Source organism: Lineus longissimus, chromosome 15 (genome assembly GCF_910592395.1).
Source record: "Lineus longissimus chromosome 15, tnLinLong1.2, whole genome shotgun sequence".
NCBI classification, from domain to species: domain Eukaryota; kingdom Metazoa; phylum Nemertea; class Pilidiophora; order Heteronemertea; family Lineidae; genus Lineus; species Lineus longissimus.
The window spans coordinates 3,525,528-3,538,701 of record NC_088322.1 but is presented as its reverse complement, the minus strand read 5'-3'; the positions used below and the strand labels follow the sequence as shown (position 1 = coordinate 3,538,701).

Here is a 13,174-nt window from a genome sequence, read left to right as displayed (position 1 = left end):
GTGATGGACACAGACATCGCAGCTTTGATCGTGGAACGATAACTGACTTTTTTTCTAACTTCCGGAATATCAGTACATGGATTTATATAAAATGTCTAACTTCCCTTTCGCCATTGTAAAATTTACCCTTACACAAATCGACCAAATGTGTAAGGGTAGTTGAAGAGGAAGTTAGCGTGTTGCAATACATTTTCTATTGTATTTTTACTTCCGGGTAGGTGATTTTACAGGTTTTGGGTATGTGGTATATGCGAATGCCAAACCGATAAGGATGTAGAAATTATATTATGGTTCCATAAGGAAGTACTAATAAAATACGTGTTATTATTATATATATTTTTAGTTTGATTTTATTCACAATTTATAATTTTACAAAGTATTCATTTTTTATAGTTTATTATTCACCTTCAACTTTGATTTTGCAAGTAGGTGCATGCAGGCACAAAAGTGTCTGTAAATGATCGACTTGTTGTTTTAGTCCGTCAACTTCGTCCGTACGTTCATTCAATTCAGTTTCCAGTCTTGCAACTTGTTCCTCCAATTCTTGTCTCCTTTGCTCCTTTCGTTGTCGACATTTTGCCGCAGCTTCACGATTTCGTTTCTTTCGCAGTTCCATCCTTTCAGCCTGTTCTGCTGATGAATAATCGGTCTTTTTCATCCTTTTTGGTGGCGTATCACACCAGTAGCCAAGGTCTTCGATATTACGTTCGGTTTTAACATTCGGTGTTCTTGTTTCGACGGTTTCTTTGTGTTTCACTATTGAACTTGGTGTTACAGCAGGATTGAGAATAGGACACGTGTTTTCAGCATTTACCGCAGAATAAATTTCCTCCGTTTTGATGTTTTCGTGCTTTATATTCTCGTATTGCATCGGCATACCCAATGGAACCGGAATCGCAGATAGTCCCGATCCTTCATCTTTTATGAAATGTGGGTTAATACGCGGGTGGTGGTGGTTGTGGAGGTCCATCTCGAAAAGGTAATATATTGATGATGCGTTTTCGCTGTTATTAGTCATGTTGGTGAGGGTTCCGATGCAAATGAATTGATTTCGATGATCCTGGACACAAAATATACACAAAACTGTTTTTTGTTGCAATTGTTGGCCACTAACCGACACCAAATGGGGAAAATGCAGCTGAGACGTTGAAAAGTTCAAAAACAATGACGTCCTTGTCTGTGTTTTAAAAATAAAAATGTTTAACCAGGAAGTTAAAAATACGATATTTTATTACAATAAATTCTTTATCGTGTCTACAACTTGCACGTCGCGTTTATTTGAGCGCGACATGAGAAATTCACATTCAACGCAGCCCATTTCATCTTCCAGTGTACAATTATCGTGTAGCACCACTGTTTCGTACATCTCTTCCCTCCCGTCACCTTCGTCCAGTTTAATTTGACATGCCAGGCACTCGTGATTTTCCGCAGTTTCGTCATAGAATTTCTTAAACGCCTCATCATCGACGTTTTGTAAATACCCCACTAAAATACCTTGCGAGATATAGCCAACGGCATCTTCTCCAAATCTTTCAACACAATATTCGCAGCATTGTGAACATTCCCAGTCCTCCTGCCATCTTTCTAACGTAAGTGACCCTACACTAAAATCGCTGTTTGAATCATCACCGTTGCCTTCTTCAGCGCTGTTTTCAGTAACAAATGGGTTTGGGGGATGTTCATTAAATGATGGGGGTAGGACCCTTGTTTTAACGACACAAGCATTTAGGTCAATAACATTTGTTAAATCCGCAAAACATCTTTTTCTGTTATCTAAAGTTGAACTTGCCATGTTTGATTGTGTTCTGTAGAGGATAGATGTTGTACGCAGTAATGTGAGTTTGTCCGTACTTACCCTGATATATAAATATGAACCCTGAGTTTGTTAATATTGTTGATTATTTCAAAATTTGACAAAAATGAGATAAATACATGAAAGTCCACACTTAAACAAACCTAACAAACACATCATACGCAAGCGCAGTTAGTGGATGGTCCGGTGTCTTCCCATTTCGCCCCTTCCCATATCGCCCCTTCCCATTTCGCCCCTTTTTTATTTTGGGAAGGGGCGAAATGGGAATGAACCGGATGGGATGGTCCAGCCAGTAGTGAATCGTTGACACGTTTTACAACATTTGGTTTAGGTGAATTTACATTCGGTCGGTAGTAAAACGCCTTTTCCATCTCCAACGTAACATTGGGTGTGAAAACGCAGTACAACGTCGTCACATCTCCTATCCGAACACGCGAAGGCACCGAGAATATTTTACAAGTTGGTTTTTGCGAATATATGAAATGCGTGCAAAGCGTTACACTTAGTACCGCCAGGAGCGAATTATATTGCCACCAGCTCATTTTTATATGGTTAGGGGTGAGTTATATGTGTTCATAAAACAATATCAACACCCTAATACACTAAATTTCCAACGCACACCTTCAAAAATATGCAAGAATGCGAATTCATAGCGTTTTTCTAACTTCCTGTTCACAACAAGGAAGGTAAAAATTTGGTCTCGAAAATTTTCTAAGTCCCAACTTCCTATTCGTGGCCCAGTTTTGTTATTTTTGTTGAAGTGCGGAAAACTCACCAAATTTGTTCGATATGTCCACAGAGCATGAATTTGGCTACCAGTCCGGTATGTAACAATACATATAAAATATATTAGAGGAAAAATATGACACCAGATTGTAAATTATCGCTGCGCAGGAGACATCCTAGCAGAATCTGAAGCGGAATCATGGATTACGATGCCATGTACAGCGGTATCAGTCAATTTCAAAGCTCTGGAAATCTACCCACCATTACAAACGTGCCTATAGACGAATCATTTGCCAAAAAGATAAATGCTTTCACCCTAAGTGACCAATCGATCGAAACGTGTGTACTTGAGGATCTGTTAGAAAAATCAAACAACGTAGACAGGAGTCACGAGGAGATAAACAGATTGAATCGTTTTTTCCAAGATTATGTGGCAAATGAAGGCGACATAGACCCGTCATTGTATCTCGAACCCGTAGACAACAGGCCACCCGGTACAAAAACCATACCCAACATTTTTCCAACTGTTCTCTGCGGTATAACTGGTCATGCGGGCACGGGAAAGAGTAATAGCATGGGCAAGTTCACTGCTGGTCACGAATTCTCCACGTTCACCGGTTCTACCAACATAAATACGAGAAATCAACAGAATACCACGGAAAGTTATGCTATGCCTAATAGCTACGATCCAATGGCAAACGGTAGTACCACCACACTCTTTAGACTGAATAACATTCGCCTTTCTAAAGAAGATGTTGAAAAGGTGTACCAAAAAGTCAGTGCTGACCCCGATATGGTTGACGCGTGTAATGAAGTCTTCTCACCAGACGGTCCATTCATGCAGAATGCTACTCGCTTCAATCAAGAGAGTGTCAATGAGCATTGGTGTAAATACATGCGTGCTGAGCTCAAAGGCATATTCCCACTGTTTATGTGTTGTAAGGAAGAGTTCGATAAGGAATACCTGAAAATAGGTAAATTCGTGCGACGCTGTCTTGCACCCGGAAACCCACAACACCAGCCTATGGCCAACAGACCCGATATCGTTATCGAAGAAGCCATAAGTAGGCGCTTCACAGCGAAAGAGGTTTCCATGGCGAAAAAGCAGGGGATACCCCTACAGCCACCTGAAAGCGAACACAGCATGCTAAACCATGAGAGCGTCATGAGTCATGAAAAATTTATAAAATTGATCATGACTAACATGGATCAAATATCAGAGGCGATGGGCAGTTTCTTCTTCAACAAATATTCTGCCAAAGGAGGTGCAAATGGTGGTATAGGGGGATGTAACGGCGGAAACAGCGGATTTTCAGGCAACAAATCGTTCAAGTCGGTAATCAACCAGATTACACACACAACGTTTGTAGTTGACGAAGCAGGTCTTTCCTACGGATTTCTACTAACACTCACCGAAATGTTCATCACGTACAACGCACTACCCTACAATTTGGTACCTCTCTACACGAAGAAATATACAATCTTTCTCAACGGTAGTTTTACCCAGGGGAAAGCAGTTGGGGACTTTCCGTACAGCGCTTTGGAGCAAATAAATGCGGTGTCGACTCAGACAGATCGATGCGTGAGTGTTGTGAGTGTTTTAAATCGCCGAAGGACCAACGATGCTGAAGATGAAGTTGCCATACTTCACAATTCGATCATACTACACAGCGAATTCAACATTCCGATGACTGTGAAAAGTTACGAAGTTCTGCGGTACCAAGAAATTCCACGACCAAGACTATACGACACCAACTATCGAATGGATGCCCTTCGATTGTGTCAGAAACACGATATGTGCGACAAGATGATGAAAGCGGCCTATAAGGATGGTATTGCGCGCGTACCGGTGAAAGATACGATTTTAGCCAGTGCTAGGATCGTGTACTTGGACACAGAGACCAAAGACCACCAATACCCACGTTCAAAGATTGAAACACTCGAGGAATACCCTCACGGAACGAATACGTGCCACTTATCCACTCTCACACCAGATGAAGCGCAAGGAAATATCACCATGGCCTTTGTTGGTTTTTACAAAGAACACGGGTACAATGATTTGTATATTGACAGCGCATATTTCGTACCAGAAGACTGCGATGAGGATGAAACAGATGAATTTATGGAACTCATCAGAAGTGAGGATAACCCTACCGATCTCACTGATCATTTTGGTTTCTACAGCAAGAAGCACGAAAAAATTATCCAAGAACGCTCGAGACAGGCAGAGGAGATATGTAATCGAAAACGTGAACGTGTGAGGATGAAAAATAAGAAGAAGAGGCTCTGCGATATTGAAGAGGAGGAGGCAAAAACGCAGGGAAGTGCCGATCTCATGGATGGTCTTGGTGAAGACATTGACATGGGGATCGATGATTCAAATGTGATGAAAAATACAATGACAGACAAGAAGAAACGCGTACCGGGTATTTGTCACGTGATTGGTCCTGCTGAGAAATTCCTTCACACGGAGCAGCACAAGGAGCTCAGAAGAAACTGTCGGGTCCTACAGAATAACTTGAAAGACAGCGAACTTTTTGATTCGTCAGCGGCTCAGAATCAGAGGGGTGTGAACAAAAAAGGCGGCGCAAACGGCGGAGGATGTGGTGGCGGTGGATTCAATGGTGGTGGGTGGAAAAAGCAACAAAGCAAGGAGAAGGACGTGATTACATGGTTCTACAATCCGCAGCTTGATATGGTCAGATTGATAGCCATGCCTGATTTTACTTTGTTATTTTCTACCGGCACATGGGAAGAAGACCTCCAACTTTTCGAAGACTCTATACAGCGGTCAGTGGCAGATATGCAAATGTACATGGCTTTCCAACGTGTTAGACAGTTGAACGAAAATTGAATGATCACCAGCACTCTACAGTACACGAACACAGCGATAAAAGGTGTAAAGACTTCTCTCGATAAACTTCTTGCCGATAGACTATTCGAAAACACGAGTGATCAATTTAAGATCTGCGTCTTTGCCACATTCATCGAAGAAGCCTATACCTGGCTTTTGAAACAGGAAGAGCAAAAACTGATGCAAGAAAGGATGCGAAATAGAATGTTACAACATCAGCAACACGATGAGTCGTCATCCACAAACACAAATACCACGGCGGCAACAGAGCATCTACCTCATAGCACCTATATGGATTTCAATTCGCTTACATTCACCGAACAGTACGATTCAGACGATCACTGCGCTGTCAGAGACAGAATCAGCATGAATATTCACATCATCTTCGACGTGTATAGAGAATTACAGCAGGTAGCTCAAAGGGACGTGAAAGAGATGTTTGAAATGCGAACAGCTGTCAGAAATAGTAAACTTCCACCATCTGCAGCGAATGTAGGAAAACAACAACAAAAGGAAAAAAAGCCTGAAATGTCGGACTTGGACAATAAAAATGAAAATGTCGATGTTGAGATGAAAGAGGAGGATAGGGAGAAAATTCAACGCGAATTACTTCTCAAACAAGTCTGTGATAGCCGAAACATCAAAATTGAACCCTATCCTGGAAGTAAATTGGCCGAATATTACTTCCTCCAACTTCAGAAATTGATTCAGAAAATCCTAAGTCTAAGTGTGTTCAACGGGTTCATTGGAAACACGGTTTCAGTGTATACGGAAAGAAGTGCCCCGTTTTCTGTACTCTTCAATCACGTTATAACCGAAGAGAGATTTCCCATCAGCAGTACCATGAGCCCAGGATCATTGCTTCTACTGGGCAATGGATACCACGAGGCCTGTGAATTCGATATTGCTCGTGAGAGGAAAGCTCTTACAACATCTGTAGACGAACACTACCAGAAACACTTGGACAACTGCGAGAAATGGTTAAAGGACGGAAGGACGAAACCAAGTGGGAAATTTGCACCTCTCACGTTGGCCTTAGCCAATGAAGAAGGCTACAAGAGGTGGCACCCACAGGTATTTCGTGACAGCGTGACCACCTACTTGGCCAATGATATTTTCATTCTCGTTACACTCCCTGCGTGCGAAAACAAAGTCAGATACGAATACGTGTTCACGGGAATCACGGGAAATAGGATAAAAGAAACCATCAACATGAAAGGCGAGCAAAACAAGATTCTCTTCGGTTACTACACCAGGCACGACGAACCGTCGAAAAACGAAAAGAAAGATATCTTTCACAAAACATATCATTCGCCCTATGCTAGAGGTTTCAATTTCACACCGGATGTACGAACATTCTCGTCAATGAAAACAGGTATCACGGATATGATCGTCAAAAGCACCTACGACACATACCCGGTGTATGTAAACCCCTCCGCGACAGCCGCCGCATTGGAAGATCAGAAACATAGAGATATGCAGGTCAAGAAATGCGACAAAGATGCGATGTACGCAATTAGGGCAGACGGAGTACCTGCGTTCGTGTCCACTATCACCCCCATACAAGGTTTGACCCTTTCGTGTATGATGATGAACGATTTCGGTGAAGTGGATACGGATAATGTGATGATGCTTCTCTCACGCGCCTCAGATGTTCACAGAGTACGCGTTGCTGGTGTTGCAAAGGCCAAGAGACGACTTCTGGTGCCAGATTCACTCCCACCTGTTGGTGGATCCAAGTGCGAGAAACGAAAGGAGTATCTTCGATTCTTCAACGACCCTCAGGCATTGAGAATGAAACGAAAAATTACGAAATCTCGAAATAAGAACATGATCTATCGACCCTAAGACATTGTGAAGCGAATTGTGCCGAAATTTACTATTTTATTTCTCACTCTCGAAAATTTTTCTAAGTCCAGCTGTATTAGCATCATAACTTCCGCATTTAGACCAAATAATTATAACAAATAAAACCAGGAAGTTAACATATGTACATTTTATTGTGTAAATAAATTCGAAAATCATTATAAAGAAATGTCTTTACCTTGTAACTAATTCAATACCCACATTCTTCGAGCATTTTCACGAGTTCAGCGTCATCATCCTCCTCCCACATGTTTGTATCCTTGGATGTTGAAGTTGAAGGTTTTGGGACAGTGGATGCGGGGGTAGGCTTTTTCATGCTTTCACTCTTTCGGGCAGCCAACTTTGATGAACTTGACTGCTGTTTGTTTCCATTATTCGTCACAAATTGCAATGATTTTTTGCGTTGCTTGGGGCAAGCTTTTTTATCAACAGATCGCTGTACCGGCTGGATAAGGAGTTCAGAATGATAGCACACGGGAACAACATTCTCCTTATTCACGCAGCCCATGTCCATGGGTAAGAAGTCTTCCTTCACGCAGTAATCACCGTCTCTTTTTATCTTCTTCCTATAAGGTGGTCTCTCGTGCCGAGCGTTTTTCACAAAATTCCTTTTCCTATTCTTTCTATTTGCATGAGTGATCACAAGTTCGTGTTCCCTATACTTCCCCGTGGGCCTGTTGAACACAAATTCTGGAATCTTTGACTCGTCAAATTCTATTTCATTAGCCTTCACTATATGTTCAATTGTGAATACCTCCATGTTTCGCAGATAACATTTCTTAAATTCGAGATCTATGGCATAGATTAAGCCTATCCGGTTAGCTAAAGCCCAATGTGTCAATTTGGGACACGCCCTCCCGTTGAGAACACCGTTGCCATTCGATGAGTTCAAGATATTCAACAACTGTTGGTGATCCTCATCCTCGACCTTCTCCGCACCCACCAGTAGCACGAAAATCGACTGCATTTCACCTTTATAATAACTGAAAGTGACTCGCTGTTCTTCCATTTGTGCATTGAAACATCCTTGAGGTGACAAAGTGAACGGGACATCTTCTTTTTCCCATATATGTGTCAATATCGGTTCGTTATCCTTTGATGTCACGTCGTAGAGAATCGCCGCGGCCCTTCGAGGTTTACACAGTATCGCGTCCATTGGCAAACGGTCTGGTTTATTTGTGTTTGTAAATATTTCAGACGGTTTATAATAGTGGTGATAACATTCTGTGGGAATCGTCGTGGTTGCATTCACGTGCTTATTCACATCTGCCATAGGACTGAAGAGAGTTGTTCGGCTAAACAGGGGGTGGTTCTTTTTAGGGTTTCCAGCTTTCGTATAAACGTCATATCGTTTCATTCTTTCGGGTAGTTTCTTACCGTCTACCATGCATTTATCGAGAATAGAAATAAGTTTTCGGCTTCTTAATTCGTAATCGTCAACGCAGAGAAGAATATCGCGCATATCGTTCTGTGTGATCACAGGAATCGTCAAACACTTTAATTCCATAATTGCCTTCACCACATGTGTGGATGCTTCGATTTCTGCAGTAGTCTCTTCAGCTGTGAGATTTACATCACCAAGTCCTAAGAAATCTTGTTCGGGATCATATTTTGGCAAGTGTTTGTAATATTCCTTCGCATTTTTTAACAATATTTTCTGAACAGGCGAGCACAAGTTCTTACACACGTCTTTAAAGTCCTCATGCACCGACACGATACAATCTGGCGTCGTTCCAATCAACGGTAAGCGCGGTGATGGGACTCTACCAGATGTGTGACAATATAAAGGCGCTTGTTTTGCATCGTTCTTATCGCAGCGAATAAGTGCTCGCGCTACGTGTGGGAATATGTAATCCTTAGCTAGCACTTCGTGAAAGTATGTGCCTATACAGGAAGCGTCTTTTGTGTATTCGTAGTATTTGTATCTACTTTTTACGACAGTTGAGCACATTTCAACACATGCGTCACTGAGATAATCATTTAGCGCTGTTTTATATTCATCGAATGTATCATACGTCTTCCCCTTGCCGTTTCTTCGCTCTAACCAACCCATTTGGTCATCGTGTGCTTTAAACCACTCCTTCATTTTACTCGTAGACGTTTGAAGGGCTGCAACGGTCAGAAAACCTTTCGTGTCGGAGAAGAGGATGTTTTTCGTAAAATTGGCAAATCCCTGACATGCTTCTGTACAGAGAAAGTAGGCTTCGATAAATCTATTTTCGTTTAGGAGACTCTCAATCAGTGATTTGTCAACTTCGGCGTTATATTCGTGATCACCTTTGAGAAATTCTTTCACCGAAGCATTTATTGCATATACAAATCTTGACGTGTCCATGTTTGCTGTCCGAGTGTGGAGTTTGAAGTGTTCGTGTAATTTTGGTTGTGTTTCACTAATATGTAAAAATCTGGACAAATTATCGACGGACCATTACAACTAACAAACGTAGGTATGTTTGGATTTATAGATTATCTCTGTAGAATAATATCGCAAAGAAGGTGTAAAACAGTAATTTCGGGCTCGTCCCTGATATATTTTGTACACTTACATTTATTTATTTTTTTAACATTTGAACCGGAAGTTAGCACCTGAGTCTAGATTGTTTGTCTTATTAGCTATGATTCGCCTATTATTTTTTAACATTAAATGGCACATTTCGCAAGGTCTTTCTACCCCTTTTTATATGGTAAAAAGATTTAATTTAAAATCGTAGACGAACTTTGATTTTTATATGAATTTATGAAAAAAATTACTTAAACCGGAAGTTAATATCTTGATTTTGTATGTGAAAACACATATTCCTACATAGCTCTGTTTCGTGTATTATTTTTCAACAAAAATGAAATCAAACTGTTAGACAACCAATAGACCTATAACACATTTACTTTATTTTACAAAAATTGCAATCGGGTTTTATTTCATAGAGGGTACAAAAAATTCGTTATTGAACAGGAAGTTACAAACCTGTGCCATTTCAGGAAGTTAGGACTTAGAAATTTTCAACCGAAAAATCAGCAAGCTGTGATAGCGGGTAAAGTTGGTTCCTTCCACCTGTCTACGCTTTTTAGACTAAGTAGTTTGGGTCCTGAGCCCTTTTCGACACTTGTCATCACATGTACAACCATATACATTGTTACAGAAATGTCATCTGTGTATTTGTTGGATTTTCCAGTCACTGTGTATGTTCCTGTCTTAGGGTTTTTGACTCTTCGGACTTGTTCGAGTTGTGTGGCCAATTCATTGGGTATGCTCTTATTCGAATGGTTGAGACTTATGCTGATCAAGGTGTGTGCGCAGAGTATCAATCCGTTATTATATTTGATAAAAAAGTCTTCGCATGCGTCCACCTTCTCCTTTGTGAGTTTATATCCTACCAAAGTGACCGATTTGGGTTTTTCAGATATACCCACATCGCTGTAGCAATTTATGCTATGCTGATCGCCCGCGTTCACAAGTATGCTTTCGAATCGCTGCATTACACGCGCTTTTCTTCGCATGTGTGACACTTTTCTGTAAGGGTCGTAGTTTTCGAATTCGTCTTCAGAATCTGTTTCGCAGTCGCTGTCAAACTCATCGCCACTGGATGAATCATCTGTGCCGTATATCATTTGCCGGTCATAATTGGTTGGTAGACTCATGCGGGCTCTCTTGCTTTTCGACGGTTGTATGTGTAAGAGTTTTCTTTTCATTGCCTTTTTCGCAGCATCGTATTCCTTCCAGCTTTGGCGAATTGCCAAGGCTTGGTGGTTGTTGGAGTCTGTCTTTAGAGCCCCTTCGGCTGTTGATTCGTGAGTGGCGAATTGAACTTGTAGGTGGTTGTCCGAGAGAACTTTATTCGAATAGAAGTAGTTTCTAAAGTGGAAGAGAAACGTTTCCAGCTTGAAACTGTTCACTTCGACTGCTATGACGATTTCTTCGAAATACCTGTTGTATAACTGAGTGATAAGTGACATGGATGTTATAAGTCTTTTTGCCAGTGCTCTGTACGGTGATCCGGTGATTCTGTCAACTTCATTTGTGTGAAATTCCTCCACCGCAACTATGACAATGGTATCCTCGCAGAGATCGTTGTACGGTTTGACTTTTACTACCACTATGAAGGCATTTTTACTTCTGTCTTTTGGCGCCGTATCGATGTAGACCTAGAGTGTTGTTTCGACAAATGCATCGGTAATTTTTCCTTCCGTGTAGCCTAAGAGGGGAAATAATTTCCCGGTTATTTCCCTTCTACCGCTAGGGGATGCTAGGGCAAAGGTATTCTCTTCGCTGTCTAGGGCGTTTAGTAAGTCCTTATCCTTGACTGCATTTCTGGGTAGAATACCGATTTCAGAAAACATAGCACTCTTGTTCTTGGCACCGCTGAGCAATTCGGATATTTCTCTAAAGTCAGAGCCTGCGATAAGATGTCTTGGCTGCCCAAATTCGTAGCAGATACACCTATTGACGTTGGTGTCATTTTTTAAGATTGCTACAATGTGGCCTACACAGACGAAAGATTGACTAAGAAATCGAACGTTTGTGTTTCTTTTCGAATCAAAGTCAATGTGACCACCGTCCGAGTCTTGTTCACCTTTTTTTCTCATTTTTTCAGCCTTGGTGTCGTCGTCGTGTTTGGGTCTGTGCGAACTGAAGAGCTTAAGAACCGCGTCGTCTGTTTGGGCGAGAGCGTATACAGAGGGCATACTTCTTTCGTTTGAGTAGGCGACTTCGTCCCACATGATGACATTTGCCGTTTCTCCTCTGCATGCCTGGAAGCAAAAAAAATACAATTTGGTAAGTGGCGTGAATTTTGTAAATTTATACAACTTAGCGGGTAGGAGGAAGTGCAAGGAGGGAATCAAAATGGCGGATAAGGTGTGGAGTAAAGGCCAAGTGGTGGTGACGGCATTGGTTTTTTATCTTTTGGTGTTGTTGCCTACAGCATGTGGCATTACCGCCATTAAAGCGATAGGTTTTGATGCTGCCGTAGATACGTACGGTTATAAGTTGGTGGATATAAGTTATAAAATTGGTGAAACAGTGGAAGCGGGAATTTTATCCGATAAACGAGTAGATATATCTAAAATACCCGAAACACGATTGGTCAATCTTAAATTTACCGATTTGCAGACAAAGGGTAGTGATGATAGGCCAACTGGTATGGAAATGACACTGAAATTTGTTAGAAATGTGTACGACCTACAGCGAAAATATCCCATGTTACATTTGACAGGTGCCACAGGTGAGGTGATATCGAACGTAAAATGGGGCGAAGCGAGTGAGGGAATGTTATTGAATACAGGCCGTAAATTTATCGATCACAGTAGTGCGGAAGAGCTTATTAAATTGTACGGAAAACAAATTCACAGCACATGGGGTGGTATTAGTGGTGTGTCCGTATTCAAGGAAGGAGGTAGCGAAGTTATGAAGTTGGGACAGAACAAAGGTAACAAAAGATTGTTGTTGGGGAAATATTCCGCGCCCAACAATGCTGTATATAGTATCTTTGTTTACATTATGACGTCACCAGAGATACAGGCAAATACCCTAGCATTATCAGCAATAAATTTGGGAGACCAAATACAGCGTCGTGCATCGGACAACATTAACGGTACGGACAGCGAAGAGTTAATACGGCGAGACGTTACAAATTATCCATTAATAGTTGGTTGTATTATGGGCGGAATTATCTTGGTGATAGTTATTGGCGTTGCGGTTGCGGCCTACAGATCATCCAGACGAAAATAAGTGTGTTCCGAGGATAAATCAAAAACTGTGTCCTGAAGCGGAAGTTAGACTAATTTCGTGTGTTCATTTTTTTGGTCTCTGAACAGGAAGTGTCGGACTTTGAAAATTTTTGAGAAAATTTTGAAAATCGAAAAATTAAAAAAGTTGAAAAAAACGCTGATATGGACACTGTATGTGGGCCTGGAGTATG

General features: G+C 41.3%; 1 protein-coding gene across 1 annotated transcript; it reads right to left on the bottom strand.

The window, feature by feature from the left end:
* Positions 1 to 397: 397 nt before the first annotated feature.
* On the bottom strand, positions 398 to 970 carry LOC135499351 (protein c-Fos-like). The gene has a single exon (XM_064790097.1). The coding sequence runs from the start codon at positions 968 to 970 to the stop codon at positions 398 to 400; it is 573 nt and encodes a 190-aa protein (XP_064646167.1).
* Between the last annotated feature and the right edge of the window lie 12,204 nt (positions 971 to 13,174).

Coding starts and splice junctions, on each gene's coding strand:
- LOC135499351 (XM_064790097.1), bottom strand. CDS start 970: ATGGACCTCCACAACCACCACCACCCGCGTATTAACCCACATTTCATA.